This window comes from Perna viridis, chromosome 8 (assembly GCF_037379345.1).
Source record: "Perna viridis isolate PV_CMFRI_1.1 ecotype Kerala chromosome 8, ASM3737934v1, whole genome shotgun sequence".
NCBI classification, from domain to species: Eukaryota; Metazoa; Mollusca; class Bivalvia; order Mytilida; family Mytilidae; genus Perna; species Perna viridis.
In genome coordinates, this window is record NC_142452.1 from 42,030,990 (window position 1) to 42,047,844 (window position 16,855).

Below are 16,855 nucleotides of genomic sequence, written 5' to 3' on the forward strand. Positions count from 1 at the left end.
ATTTTCTACCAATTAGAGGCAAACCTTCAGCAAATAAGTTTCCAGTAAAAATATGAAAAAATGTGGAAGGTACCTACTACCAAAGTTGGAACTATATTCGTACCTACTACCAAAGTTGGAACTATATTCGTATACAACGAAAACCAAGGGGAATTAATTGTGTTCTCGTACCTGCAAGTCTGCTAACCCCACATGCCATTCTGAGGATTGTGAGCTGGCATATGTAGAATCATGCTGATATATAGTCCTCTGCAGGTTAAAGTTAAGGTAAAGTCCAGAGAAGCCATTGAATATTGTGAAATTAGCATAGAAGCCTATGGGAAGTGGAATTAGTGGTTTTTAGCCTTCAGGGGCCCATCTCACACGTGTAGATGAATGAAGTGTATCCTTTATGTTGGGATTTAATTTTTCTTTGGTGAATGACAAGGTAAATTTTATTCTATTGTGTACATCTGATATCATAGGGTCAAAATCTAATACACAGAATTCTTCAAACAATGAGAACAATTTCGGGCTTACAAGTACATAATCAATCAATCAAACTAATATTTTTACATGTAGTTTTTTCCAATATCTCTTATCTTCCGAAACTCTACCATTTGCTATGTACAAAGATAATCGTTTACACATTTCTATCAATTTATGACCATAATTGTTACACCGACCAACATCTTGAGTTGATCTATTACGAGATATATTATTCTCTTGTAGTATTTTATATGAATACATATTATCAATGATATCATCATCAAATTCATTAAGTAAATTAAGGTTTTGAAAAAGCGCATCATCGGGAATTACAAAATCATCTGCTTTTCCTGATCTTGCATTAAAATCACAAAAAATGGAAATATAGTTCAAATTATGTGAAACTGAAATCAATTCTGATTCTAATTCAATTCTAATTCTCTCAATTTGTTTACCTGTCGTTGTGTGTTGGGTCGTGATCGTTCATGTGTGTCTGATGTGATGTACTAGTTCATACCTGGAGTGTGAGGTGTTTCACGGGGGATCGGAACGTACGGCTGACCGTCTACAATAAGGGTGTCATACACTATTTTTGCATTTCGCTTGAGCCTTTGAAATTCTTTTAGTTTAGGTATCAGTGCTTTCCGGCGCTCGCTAATCTCAACTGGATACTGTTGGAAAACAGAATATCTTGGGCTATTTTTAAGTTTTTCATTTGCTTCTCCAATAACTTTCTGGTGATCATCATCTTTTGTAAATTTTGCGATTATACTACGATGTTTTCCGTCACGCTGTGGCTTTAATCTATGAACGTTTTGGAATTCTATTGTGTTTGCACCTTCAATTTTCAGTTCTTGATTAATAAATTCTTTTACTAAATTTTCTGTTTCTTCTCTAGTTTCATCTGTATTTTCAGGTAAGCCAGTAAAAATTTGATTGTACTTCATAGAATTGGTTTGAAGTTTCAGATATTGTTCATGTAATTCTCTATTTTGATTTTCCAGTACCCTATTTTGTTCCTGAAGATATTTCATTCTATCCTCTATAACATAATGATGCCTTTCCTCATTTGCCAAGGTTCTTGAATGCTGGTCTTGAAGTGTTTTTATATCATTGATTTCTTTTTTCATTGAGTTTATATTAGCTTCAACAATTTGTAGTTTAGTATTTATTTCTTCCAGCATATCAAGTTTTTGAAGTTTATTTTGAATCATATTGTTGGTTGTGTTTACATTTTCAAGTCTATTATTCATAATATTCATGTTTTGTATGATGACCTGTAGTGCCATATCTGTGTTTGATGTAACTATAGGTTCTGTGTTTGACATACAGGGATTGCCTTGGATGTTGGATACTATGGGTTGTTGTACTGATGTACTAGACCGTGGCTGGGTAGGGTACATGGGTGGTGGTGGGAGTGGAGACCTGAATCCAATTTGTGAAGTATTTTGTGGAATTTGCATTACAGATGGCTATATGTATGAACGTTGAGGGCTATTCGTACCATATATACTCTGATTTGCTTGTGTTATGACTTGAGATAAGTCCATATTGGGTAAACTTGGTATCGTTATGGTCGCCGCCATGTTTACGTTTTTGTTTACAATTTTCTCGGGTGGGGTAAGTCCTGATTTAGACGAGTTACTCCTATTTCTTTTCTTTTTACCCATTTAATGTTTTAGCGAATTGTCTATGAAACATCTTCAACAACACAGAGTCACTTAAACCTTGTGCCACCAGGTATAATTACACTTTTTCGTAGAGCTATCGTGAGTACGTCTTGTCTACCCCTACCAGTTTATCAGTTGTCACCTTCTGTCTGAAGTTTAGAAAGACTGATACGTAACGATAGTCTTTTCTGTATTTAGATTTGTATTATTGAGAACACCATGCATTCTTACAAAAATCAACTAAAACCAACCAAATCAAGAACAACAAATATTGTTTCCGACGCAGTCGGTATAATTTCGCTTTTTTACCCTTTGACCTTAAGAATGCTCTTATATGGAAACGCGCCCCGTGCAGTTCCGGATGTCAAAAGAATAGGCCTGCAGCAGCGCTAAGCTTGTCGTAAAAGGCAACTAAATAGTGCTCAGAAACCTAGCCGGGGCTAGGCGCTCTGCCCACAGAGCAACTGGGATGTGTGCCCCAGGTGGTGGAATAGGGTACCCCTGGCGTATTACATGCTGGGGTTGTCAGGCTATAATACGGAAAACCTGACCGCAAACCATAGTGGTGCACCGTGTTGGGAAAGACGTCACGTTCCTCGCACGTTAAAGAACCCTGCTGTGGTATTCTCCCGGAGTAGGAACCATAGGGCTCCGAGGCTAAATTGCTCGACCTTACCCATCCCCCCTTTTTCTAGTGGCAATCAAAATTTGTCGACCCTATTATCCTTGTGTCCCATCCTTTTTTTTCATTTCATGTTCATTTTATCATCCATTTCATGTTCATCGTCTGAATATAGCTGAAATGTTGCTGCTCGGACGTTAAACCCCAACAAACAAACAAACAAACTATGGAAACGCAAGTCACCTAATCGCAATTCTGTTTCCCGATTGACCAATTACTGATGACTTACTGGCATTCGGAAAGAAGTATCTAAAATTTGAAATTGCGTGCAATGTGTTAATGTAGAAACGGAGAAGTGAAAAGAACAAAATTTTACTGCGTCAGCTATCCTTTTTTAAGGACTTTACTTATTTCTTGTACACACCCTTCTAAGCTCTCCATATTTTATTTAATTTAGTAATATTTAAATTAGTTAGTGTTACTACCATACATAATGGTTATACTTAAGGTTTATATTACATGAAATACGTTTACAGGTACACTGACACAAATCGTCGGAGTTTCCCACTCTGTTGCAATTAAAACAATTTAAAATGTATGTAGCGCAGAAATAAATAAATAAATAAATAAATACGTTTTATTTAGAGTCGGCATGAAATTCATGATAATAAATATAAGCTCTATTGAGCTTTTGACCGTGCAAATGATACCTGTAAGTATGTCATTAGCACAAAAAGATTCTTTCCTTTTTTCTCTTCCGGAATTCATTTTCGTCACGCCTTGGAAAATTAATTTGTTTTATTCAGTTGACAGATCAAGACCATAGTTATAATGAATACAATATATATGTATAAGTGGGGTCGTCACTTTCATTCCGACGATCTCATGAATATTTTAATCTGGAATTGCGAATCCGAAGAAAGACTTAAGTTATAAACTAAAGACTTCACTTTATATTAAACCTCTTGTGTATTTGTAATAGCACATTGAACCCTTTTAAACACGAACTCCTCTTGATAGCGTGGTCTCGTAAGTGTTTGGGTTAGCGAGGAACCAATTTGACTATAAAATGTTCCAAATGAAAAGGTAAGGAGAATCCGTTTAATAGGCCTATGGAATTACAAACTAATTTGAACAAAATTTGTAACCTCCAGATTTTTTGGGTCATATTTTCTGTTTATATTTTATCAGACATAAATGTAGGAAATTGAAATGGATGCTCTCCCTTTGGGAGTTTTAGCGAGGCATTTTCTTAAGGATCATTACATAACTATCAAATGTAACATTAATACACATGTTCTGAAAAAATGGACAGTTATCGGTTTGTTGATAAAAAAACAAGTGTGCACACAGGCTGGTATTGCCCGAGGGGCAAATATGGACGCAGATTGGCATTGCCCTTGGAGCAAATTTGAACATGCGTACGTTTTGTCTTGAACGTGTTTGCATTGTCTAGAAAACTTCTCCATTTATTGATATCAGTAATTGAATTATGCATATGTTGATAGATATCCATTAACATGTTTAGTTACCGCTATAACCTTGGTTTCTTTGATTACTCTTTGATTACCGCTATAATCTTGGTTCCCTTGATTACTCTTTGATTACCGCTATAACCTTGGTTCCCTTGATTACTCTTTGATAACCGCTATAACCTTGGTTCCCTTGATTACTCTTTGATTACCGCTATAACCTTGGTTCCCTTGATTACTCTTTTGAGTACCAATATAACCTTGGTACCCTTGATTACTCTTTGATTACCGCTATAACCTGGGTTCCCTTGATTACTCTTTGATTACCGCTATAACCTTGATTCCCATGATTATTCTTTTATTTTGTAGCTGCTATTTGTTTGTGGTTTTGTTTGTTGCCTGAAAAAAAACTTTTGTTCTACTGATTTCAAACGTCATAATAATTTTCATGCCATGATATGTTGTCTGTTATCATAAAACAATTACACATTGTGTATTTTTCCATATTTACAAAATTATAGCTGAAAAAAACATACTGAATATATAGTTGTACATGTATACCAATGAGATGTTAACAGGAAACAGAAACAAAACAATTTCTCTATAAGTGATGGCAGTGAGGAGTGAAAATAAACAGGCTGTGCCTCTCTTTTTTTGCGATACTCCGTGCTAGTCCATGGGCTAGGAGAGTCCACCTCTCATTACCGCATCAATTTGTCGCGAAAGAATATTCTCGGATTCTTTATCAGTATAAGCCTATATTTGTTCCCCACTGGGTCAAAAAGCTAAACTTTTTGTGATTTATATCACCAGTAATTGTCATTTTTATAGAATACCGTCGATTAAACAAGCTTTTCCTCACTATATGTTAATATGCGTGGCTTCCACGTCTATGATGGATTTTCAATTTGAACCAGATATGTGAAATCAAAAGATACATGTAATCTTAGGTACATCTTTACTCATGTCGACAGCTTTTTTATGTGTTCCCGATAGATGATTCAATACGTACATTTAGTTGTACCGCTTTCTTAGGAAAGTGTCATTACAATGTAAGCAGGTCCGATGTTACTGGTAGGGATAAATTGATCATATATGAAACAAGATTTTTTTAAACGTCATGTTATCATTCTGGAAACGCTAGTGAAATTTGTTAACCGAATTTATGTTTTCGCCATAGGATGCCTCACAATCGACAGTTTTAATAATGTAATAATTGCTTTGCTTCCAGAAGCGATGCATTTAGTCTCATGTGATATGCACGCAATTTTGAATAAATTAAATTATGTACTTGAAATCACTTGTAATATTTTATTACATGGCATATCATTGGTCAATCGTTGAACACCAATGTGAACAATGTGTTACGAAAGATTTTTGGGGATTTTAGTGGTTTATATCCACAAAGACAGTCGAATTTTCTGCTAGAAGCAACGACGTCCTAGCTTTATAATGCACAAAATGAAGGATGTAACGGATATACGGAAAGTGCTATCTTATTCCACTTCATTGTTATAGTGTTATGTAATCATTTATATATGTTAATGAAATAATATGCATGTCAGTTGAGTTTACTGATACGGAAAATACAATGGGCATATGTAAACAAATGCAGGGCCGTAGCCAGGTTTTCTGGATGGGGTTGCGAACTGATCACTGACAAACAATTTTATTTGCTTATCTGCTATGATTTCTTTTTAGTTACAGGCTAAGATGTAAATCAAAGTTTTTTTTAAAGGGGGATGCAATCGCACCCGTCGCATCCCCTGGCTACGGCCTTGAAATGTACCTGTCAGCTTATGGTATTTAAATTATTTTGGGAGATAAACACATGACTTGAGGCAGGCCTTAATGCATAGTTTTGCTTTAACCTTCATTAAAGCAAATCTTTGAAAGATCATGAAAAGATGGTTTAAGTCCGTTTCAACAGGTTAAATTAAATATTTTAGTGGTATTTAACGCTATTTCTTGCACACGTATCATGGGACGACTTTCTTTATAAGAAGGGGTGGTTCTTAGAGTATAGAATGGTTAAAGTTCTGTAAAACACCCCTATAGGTACTAATGAACAAAGCCGGTCATGTGATCTGGTCATATGATCCGGGCATATAAATGCAAGTGAGCAGCATTGAAAATAAGTCCACGTGAAAATTTTGGATTTAATTTTACACTTATTAAATTCTAAAAATTGGCAAATCTAACCAATGATAATCAATCCAGTTTTCCAACTTATAAAAAAAATGGTCAGCCCATTCACCAGAAACATGAGCTGGAACGGTCTCGTGTGGCGTTAGTAAAACTGCGTACTAACGTCGTGTGCTAGCACGGTAAAATCCGGGAACTACGCCCGGCTAGACAAGGCAGTCTAAATTTACATACACTTTTTGGCTCGGCATAAACTTTCGGCATTCTAAAAAAGCATACACCTTTAGTAACTAACACTCTAACATTATAAATTTTTAATTGGCACTTCACCTTTGGATATTCACCAAACCACACCCGTTTGACTCTAAAACGCATACACTATTTGGCAAACTAAATCACACATGTCTTCCGCCTTCTGGGTCCGACTGGTTGTCCTTGACTCCTCTCCATCCAACTTGGCATTTTCCTCCTTTACATGGTCCATTTTCAAAATTCATTTATACTATTTACTATTTAATATCTAACATTTCAGTTATTCATAATTTATGTTACATTTTTCCTTTTTTTTTTGTTTTTTTTTTTTTTGTTTTTTGTTTTTTGTTTTTTTTGTTTTGTTTTTTTAGTTAAAATTACAATTTAAATAAATAACAAAATTATTTAAAGCCCACCAAATTGGGCCGTTCGTGCGAGACCCATCAGGGGTCTGGGAGTAAGCCAGAGCGTCAACACAGCAATTGTATACAATTTTCTAAAGGGGGGCTTAAAAAAAATGGATTTAAAGGACATCCACTCGATAAAAAATAGGGTAATAATGCTCCCATTAAAATTGCGACTCCAGGAAACATTATTACCCTATTTTTTATCGAGTGGATGTCCTTTAAATCCATGTATACAAAATACACATTGTATATGAGGTTGCCACAAACCTCTCTGCTTATTAAATAACCCTATGACATGTCACGACTAATCGAATATGGCAGTGGCAGATCCAGGGGGCGGGTCCCCTTAGAAAATTGCAATTTTTAAAAATTGTTGAAAAATTGTTCAGGATACCCTTGGAATGCAGGATTTGAGGTTTAATATTTTGAAATTTTCTTTGGGGGGGCACGCCCTCAAAACTTCGTGATCCTCACCGGTGATACTGTCAAGAAATAATTTTTGCCTCCCCCTTACCTAAATCTTTGGATAAGAAATCCAACTTCCGGGGATTATGTTAGTAGATGTCTGAAAGCAGTTGGAGGTAGCCGAACTTCCGGGATGCCTGATCGAAGAACTCAGAGTATGTCCTACTAGCGCCTGGGCTGCTCTGTTAGCGGTCTGGCCTACTCCCAGACCCCACATGGGTCCGAGAGCATTTTCACAGTCTATTCGGGAGTACGTCAACGTGTAGAGTGTGGAAAATTTCAATGATTGGGGATTTTTACGGTCTTGACTATCCTTACGGATCTTGCACGGTCGCCCCTTTCGGGGATTCTGTTAGTAATGCCAGTAAGTAGTAGAAGGTCGCGGAGCCCAGCCTTCGGCATACCTGACCGGAGAACTCAGAGTATGTCCTGCGAGCAGCTGGGCTGCTCTGTTGACGCTCTGGCTTACTCCCAGATCCCTAACCCAATTTGGTGGGCTTTAAATAATTTTGTTATTTATTTAAATTGTATTTTTAACCAAAAACAAAAACAAAACAAAACAAAACAAAAAAAAAACAAAAAAACAAAAAAAAAAATAGGGAAAAGGTAACATAAATTATGAATAACTGAAATGTTGAATATTAAATAGTAAATAGTATAAATGAATTTTGAAAATGGACCATGTAAAGGAGGAAAATGCCAAGTTGCATGGAGAAGAGCCAAGGACAACCAGTCGGACCCAGAAGGCGGAAGACTTGTGTGATTTAGTTTGCCAAATAGTGTATGCGTTGTAGAGTCAAATGGGTGTGGTTTGGTGAATATCCAAAGGTGAAGTGCCAATTTAATATTGATAATTTTAGAGTGTTAGTTACCAAAGGTGTATGCTTTTTTAGAATGCCGAAAGTTTATGCCGAGCCAAAAAGTGTATGTAAATTTAGACTGCCTTGTCTAGCCGGGCGTAGTTCCCGGATTTTACCGTGCTAGCACACGACGTTAGTACGCAGTTTAACTAACGCCACACAAGACCGTTCCAGCTCATGTCTCTGGTGAATGGGTTGACCAATTCTTTTTTTATAAGTTGGAAAACTGGATTGATTATCATTGGTTAGATTTGCCAATTTTTAGAATTTAATAAGTGTAAAATTAAATCCAAAATTTACACGTGGACTTATTTTCAATGCTGCTCACTTGCATTTATATGCCCGGATCATATGACCAGATCACATGACCGGCTTTGTTCATTAGTACCTATAGGGGTGTTTTACAGAACTTTAACCATTCTATACTCTAAGAACCACCCCTTCTTATAAAGAAAGTCGTCCCATGATACGTGTTCAAGAAATAGCGTTAAATACCACTAAAATATTTAATTTAACCTGTTGAAACGGACTTAAACCATCTTTTCATGATCTTTCAAAGATTTGCTTAAATGAAGGTTAAAGCAAAACTATGCATTAAGGCCTGCCTCAAGTCATGTGTTTATCTCCCAAAATAATTTAAATACCATAAGCTGACAGGTACATTTCAAGGCCGTAGCCAGGGGGTGCGACGGGTGCGATCGCATCCCCCTTTAAAAAAAACTTTGATTTACATCTTAGCCTGTAATTAAAGAGAAATCATAGCAGATAAGCAAATAAAATTGTTTGTCAGTGATCAGTTCGCAAACCCATCCAGAAAACCTGGCTACGGCCCTGCATTTGTTTACATATGCCCATTGTATTTTCCGTATCAGTAAACTCAACTGACATGCATATTATTTCATTAACACATATAAATGATTACATAACACTATAACAATGAAGTGGAATAAGATAGCACTTTCCGTATATCCGTTACATCCTTCATTTTGTGCATTATAAAGCTAGGACGTCGTTGCTTCTAGCAGAAAATTCGACTGTCTTTGTGGATATAAACCACTAAAATCCCCAAAAATCTTTCGTAACACATTGTTCACATTGGTGTTCAACGATTGACCAATAACATGCCATGAAATAAAATATTACAAGTGATTGCAAGTACATAATTTAATTTATTCAAAATTGCGTGCATATCACATGAGACTAAATGCATCGCTTCTGGAAGCAAAGCAATTATTACATTATTAAAACTGTCGATTGTGAGGCAACCTATGGCGAAAACATAAATTCGGTTAACAAATTTCACTAGCGTTTCCAGAATGATAACATGACGTTTAAAAAAATCTTGTTTCATATATGATCAATTTATCCCTACCAGTAACATCGGACCTGCTTACATTGTAATGACACTTTCCTAAGAAAGCGGTACAACTAAATGTATGTATTGAATCATCTATCGGGAACACATAAAAAAGCTGTCGACATGAGTAAAGATGTACCTAAGATTACATGTATCTTTTGATTTCACATATCTGGTTCAAATTGAAAATCCATCATAGACGTGGAAGCCACGCATATTAACATGTAGTGAGGAAAAGCTTGTTTAATCGACGGTATTCTATAAAAATGACAATTACTGGTGATATAGAAGAAATTCTGAAATTCTGAAAATTCCCCTTTTTCCAATTTTATAGTAATTGTCACACAAAAAAGAAACTCTAAGCATCTGAACTGACTAGATATGTTGAGTACATTATCTTAATTTTGAATGCCTAAAATATGAGTTCTACGGTGTCAGTATGCTGTGAATAAGATTTCTGTTTGATACGGAGACCACTTTTCTAGAGGTAGGGGTAGTATTTTTAACATTTAAAAAGAAATCATTCTTGAATATTAGTCTTTCGTGGTTTATTTATGTAGGAAATTGAGTTACTTATCGAATAGTACCAAGTTTGAGACGTTTTAGTTGAGCAAAAACTTATAGGGTTGATTTATGTGTCTTCTTACAGAAAAATCGAAAATAACATTTTTTGATAAATTCTGACTACGAAAATCGCCAATATTCATCAAAAGAACCCCAGAAGTACTAATTGTGTTAATACTAAACACTAATTACCAAATAAGCCATTTTCTACTGAAGCATAAATACTCTAGGAGTTTTGACATGGAAAATACGTCAATTTTGCCGATTAATCGGTGGGTTGGGGTACATTATATATATATATAAGGGTCTGAAAAATTCCCAACGATGTTAGAACTGTCAAATATGCGAAGCAAATTTTTGTCGTTCTCTCCGTGGGACTCGAACTCGTACCGCTGTGACATCTATGGCAAAACCGCCTGCACTAAGTCCACCGCCCTAAACCACTCGGCCAGCTAGGCTATATGAAATATAGCTTTTGCTGGCCGGGTGATTCCTCCTCGTAGGATTAATCTAGAGCTGTTACTTAGTACGCGATGTATGGTAGTACGGGACAGTTCATATAAGTGTTATGTAGGATAGAGGATCAAATTAATGATGCATGTCACAACAAATCAATATTATACAATGTCTTAGAATGTGACGACTCTATTCACTACGCAATGTAGTGGATATATATATATATATATATATAAGGGTCTGAAAAATTCCCAACGATGTTAAAACTGTCAAATTTGCGAAGCAAATTTTTGTCGTTCCCTCCGTGGGACTCGAACTCGTACCGCTGTGACATCTATGGCAACACCGCCTGCACTAAGTCCACCGCCCTAAACCACTCGGCCAGCTAGGCTATATGAAATATATATATATATAGAGTTTGCTTCTTTTACAGATAGTATATGATGACAAATACAACCTGCTGTAGATTATCCTATTTTGTGAGCGGAAGAATACCACTGCGATCATGGCCTTTTAATTGCTACCAGTTTAGGTTGAAAAGAGTCGTTGTGGCAACAGTCAACGCATTTGCTGCCCTTCTCCTGTTCGGGTACTTGAATTACCGGTTCAACATGCCTGTTTTTCACGTTTTTCGGAATAGAAACATTCAACTGCCGTGTTTGGTGCCAAAATATGACCTTTATGACCCAGAATTAGAGCAGTTTTTCTGGAAACAACAACCACTACCTTGCGAAAGCTGGCTAGATTTATTTTACGTTAATAAAAGCGGGTTTCTTCTAATGAACACAACAGCGGTTGAAATTTCTGGACTTTCTGATATAAAATGCAATTATAGGTATGTAATGCGTGTCAGTGAAACTAAAATGAAGTTTTCCAATCGTATAAAATATTCATATCCTCTTTACATGGAAGAAGATTTCATCCATATTGAGTGTCATGATATAAACGCTAAGGTTGTATATAACAATGTACATACACATGTAGAAACTAAACAGCTATGTAAAACTGGAATTTTACAAAATGAAACCAGTGGTAACCTTAGTGTTTACATAGTTGGGTTGGACTCCGTCTCACGGTTAATAGCCGAACGCAAACTTCCACGTACGATGCGGTACTTGAGAGAAACGTTACAATCATACGTACTTGAAGGCTATACCCGAACAGCCGACAGTTCATATCCAAATTTAGTACCACTTTTAACTGGTCTTCGCCCCTGTCATGAAGACAAAATGGGGGTAAATAATTTGCCATATATATTCAAAAACTTTTCACAACATGGTGCCGTAGACATATTTGCCGAGGATTGGTATAAAGTAGCATCGTTCAAAGGATTTAGAGAACAACCAACGGCCCATTATTACCAGCCTTTGCTCCAAGCAATGGACGAAGTTCGACCCTACAATCTTGAACTTTCCATGGTTAAAAAGTTTTTACAGTTTCATAATGTACCGATAGGAAAAATTTCAGCCATGTGCTTTGGAAATAGATATCGATATAAAATATTAATGAATTACTTTAAACAATTCATAGATGCGTATAATCATACTAGAAAGTTTGCTTTTTCTTGGGTCAACGAACTGGCTCATGATTTTTTCAACATGGTCGAACTTTCGGACGATTACTACTACGAGTTTTTTAAATGGATGAAAGACTCCGGAAAACTTGAAAATGGAGTTGTAATTTTCATGTCAGATCATGGTCCAAGATATAGTGAACTACAAAACATCGAAGTAGGCCGAATATCAAACTTACTGCCACTAATGGCAATTGCTCTTCCGAAGCACTTACGCGAAAAATATCCGCATATTGATAAAAATCTAAAATGTAATATTCACAGATTAACAACAGCTTACGACGTATATGAAATGTTGAAGGATATTCTATATGGAGACTTCAAAGCCAAAAACAATTTTTTTGGTTCTAACAGTATTCCGCGCGGCATCAGTCTTTTTCAAGAAATTCCATCTATGCGGAGCTGCAGTGATTCTGCTATTTCGGAACACTTTTGCCCTTGTTATACATCTGAAAGAGTGCCAAATGACGACAGACGCATTTTGGAGTCTGTCGACGCAGTAATTTACAAAATCAACTTCATTCTAAAGGACGTACAAGAAAAATGTGCTGAAGTAGCATTAGGGTCAGTTTTAAGCGTCTCAAGAATTTTCGCAGACATGCAGCGTGATCAACAAAGTGAAAGAACATACTCAATACGGAGCTTTTTATGGACTATCCGGGAACGCACTAGGTTTAGAATTAAATTCCAGACAAATCCTGGTGGAGCCGCATTTGAGTCCACGGTTGAGTATACGAGTAAAGACAATATAAAAATCTTAGGTAATATTATTCGAATTAATAAATATGGGAACCAATCCTCTTGTATAGAAGACATAGCGATGAAAAATGACCGACTGATGTTAATGTACTGCTACTGTAAATAAATGTAAATTTATTCTAATAGGACTAGTTCCTTCATATAGATGAATGGACGCAGCCTTTGCGTTGCGCGAAATGTTGGTCATGTGTTTATTACTTTTTTTTTTATCATGGATATGGTCGAAAGAGCTTTGAAGCACGTCATATTAGAAAAAAGTATAAACATGGGAGTACTGCTATAAGTATTGCGAGTCAATTTCAATCCTGTACAGTTATAAGTACTATGAATCAGCTTCACATTATGCACAAGTAAGCTGTACACCAACTTCCTTCATGTACTGTTTACAAGTATTGCATCAACTTCAGTCATGTATTTTGAAAGTTTTGCGAATGAACTCCATTCATGAACAGAGAGTAAGTACTGTGTACTGCAAACAACTTCAACCACTGACAATCGGATTTGTTGCTTTTGGATTTCCAACACGACATAAATACAAGTTTGGTGAGAGACTTCCTCATAGAGAACATTCTATTCATGTATTTTTGTTCAGTACAGAGTATCCTTGTTGGAATTTTTTTTAAAGTTTTGTCGTTCAGTATTGCTGTACGTGTACAATCCCACCTTCTCTGGTTTTGAGCCGCCATTTTTATATAGGTGTTTATCGACTAAAGTATTCTATAGTATGTTATTTATATTTTTCTGACAGAGGACCTTAAAACGGGTTTTCACTTTGAAGAGAGAATATTCGGACTATTTTCCCGTTTTTGAGAAATTATATGATCATGAATAAGAGAATAAAACGTTGCCTAATTACGCACCGCTACATGTACATATCCTTTAAATGGAAATCATATTGACAGACATCCTATATATATTTGTAACAGTTGCAGTGTTGCTGAAATTGTAAAAAAAAAAGTAACAAAATTGTTGTTCACGATCCGGGTTCACGATCTTAAACAATACCATCACGTTACATTCAAGCTGCATTCGTTATCGATCTGTTCGCATTCACTTCTCTTCTTTGACAGTGTGACGGGTGAATATAAAAAAAGCTAAAGCAATTTGTAAATGACCTGCCGACATTGAACAAAACGATGAGAAAGAAAAAACGTTTACCCATCATTTAAAGTCATGTGTATTATTAAATCCAATGTCACAAGATTAAAAAGAAGTATCTTTCATCAGAATACGAAATAGTCCGTCACGAAAACAGAATATTCCCGTCAAAAGATTTGTTTATGGTGCTATAGCTCCGGTTTAATAATAAATTAAGATATCAGAACAAAAGAATGTTTTTTATTTTAATTGAATGTATGTCTGTTGAGTATGACTTAAGAATTGTAGTCATACGCGGCTCAAACATAGTTCTATCCACCAGGTGGCACTAAAAATTATTAGATATCACTAGAAATAAAGAACAATAACTCTGACAAGAATTTTGGCGCGAAGCGAGGGGCTAGGAAAAAAGTAATGGTAAAAAATTCAACCAGTAAAGTATAATTTTAGAATCGGATCGGTCAAATTCCGGACAGATTCTTCCGCCTTGTGCTTCCGAGGTTTTTCTTAGGTGAAACTAAAAAGGCTAAGGAGTTTCGATTGTCTCAACTCGTGCCTATAGATTTGGTCTTATTTTCTATATGGTAAATGTGAATAAAACGTGTTATTAACCACCAATTGATAAACTCCTATTTGATCAAAATATTGTACACAACCGGTAAACCCCGTTGTTTCTAAAACGGTAAATAATCTAAAATACGATATGGTGTTTACCGAATAGAAGCCACCCCTTTTCCTTTTGATTCATTTATTCTGTCCCACATATCCATTTTGCTGATTTTTTTTTATCAACCATTTTTGCCGTAAGCACCATTTTGTCAGCAACCTGATTTACTCGGGTGGTTCATGTACACTTATTAGAAACGGGCGGTCACAAACAAAGTAATGACATTCAAAAACATCCCATCCTAATGAACACGATAAGTAAGTCTTCAATTAAGCAAAATAATCTGGTTGTCCGCTCAATAGAAGATCACATTCATTACGACTAGATTATTCGGGTTAATTGTTAACATGTATATTTATTTTAAAACCAGAATGACGATCATTTAATCTTAAAACTTATTGACGAATCCAGGGGTTGGACCCCCTTTTTATTGATTTTGTTTCTAATTTTGTGCAAAATTTAGGCAAAAAGCAAATGATGGCCCTTACCAACCTTTTTATACAAACAATTCTTGATTGACCCTCCTTTTTTTTCAAATTTCTGGATTCGACCTGAATCCAAAACAGTAATATACATATTTATAGGATTTTAGATAAATGTGCCTCATTAAAGTGTTGATATCCATAACTGGTAATAAAATACAGCAAATGTTTCAATATCTCAGATTTACACGTAATGGTTTTAACCTTATATTTCCCTGGCAAAGTGGTTGTTTCACTGAATGTTAAAACGTTGCGTACGTTGTTGGTATCACATTCGATTGAACCGGGGCTGGTTACGAAAACCGAAATATTACCATTATAATGTGGAGTTATCAAAGGCAATATAGATATTAAAATGTACGAAAATGTTTGCTGTTTTAGAATTACAACCATAAATCTTTGAAAGGCCCCGTTAATTTTGGAGGGAAAGCATTATTCGATCACGAGAACGTCCATTTTCATATGTGGACGGGTAACAATAAGAATGCTTGCTTCCCATTTCACCAATATATCCAAGTTGTTTCTTGGCGTATTTTTTTTTGGAAAGAGCAGTTTGTACTGCAGACGATGTCATATTTTTTCAGGACGTAATGATAAGTTCAAAGCGTATTACAATATCACAAATGTCCCCTTTGGTGTGGACATTGTAAAAATGGAAAGAAATTGATTTGAAGACAAAAATTTAGACATTTTTTTTTTAAGTTATGCGGACAGCTTTATTTAATCGGGACTTTTATTAACTCTATTGACAATTTATTACATAACCCAAATGAAAATATATATATAATGTTTAATCAGTCTTTTTGTTAAAAGCCTTTTTGTCCGTATTTCAATTATGTCACAAATCTTAATTTTTTCGACGTTGGCCATTGGCTACTTTCTTGCTTACCGTTGTAAAATATAACAACGAATAGTATTTTTACCAAAGTTTATTCGCTCTTAAAGGATTGTATAAATATTCAGAATATCATGTTTATTTTAAAAACTAATGAGTATTATTGTCTAATAGTTGAAAAATACGCACATATGTTGTGATGTCACGTTGTCTTTTTTCCGACGTTTTCTTCACGTTGCGTGCTACCCAGTCTTTATCGAAAGTTTTTTTCGTTAGCTTTGAGTGAACTAATAACTGTGAAATTTTGAATTTTACATGTATGTATGCTGCATATTGTATATTCTAAAAAAATGGTACTTGGTTGAACAAGTATCTAAGCGCAGCATTTTGTCTGTGTCTAACCAAAATGTCACAACATCTAAAATTTGTATATTTTATTTATTCACGCGTACACCATGCGGAATTCGAACGAATTGTTCAAAAAGGCAAATGGTGTTGAGTCGATTTCTTCCTATACTTAAAAATGCATTCATCCTCCTCTATGGTTTTATCATTTCATTTTTTTCTTTGGCTTAACAAATGGGTTATATATATATATATATATATATATATGTAAAACTGTGTCTATCAAAAATGTCACAAAGCGCATTTTTGACGTTTCCAAAGTAACGTTCTGTTTTGCGACGTAAAAACTCTTAATGAC

The 16,855-nt window shown here is 35.5% G+C and overlaps 1 protein-coding gene across 5 annotated transcripts in view; it reads left to right on the forward strand.

Annotated features, from left to right (window-relative positions):
* Positions 1–16,179, forward strand: part of LOC148610574 (uncharacterized) — a 44,302-nt gene extending 28,123 nt beyond the window's left edge. For 2 of the 5 annotated variants that reach the window (XM_088595719.1, XM_088595718.1), the window contains exon 2: positions 11,172–16,179. In XM_088595719.1, the coding sequence (XP_088451845.1) occupies positions 11,179–13,176 (1,998 nt within the window). In that variant the 5' untranslated portion in view covers positions 11,172–11,178 and the 3' untranslated portion in view covers positions 13,177–16,179. The other 3 variants (XM_088595720.1, XM_088595717.1, XM_088595715.1) reach the window with 3 other exon arrangements.
* The last annotated feature ends 676 nt before the right edge of the window (positions 16,180–16,855 follow it).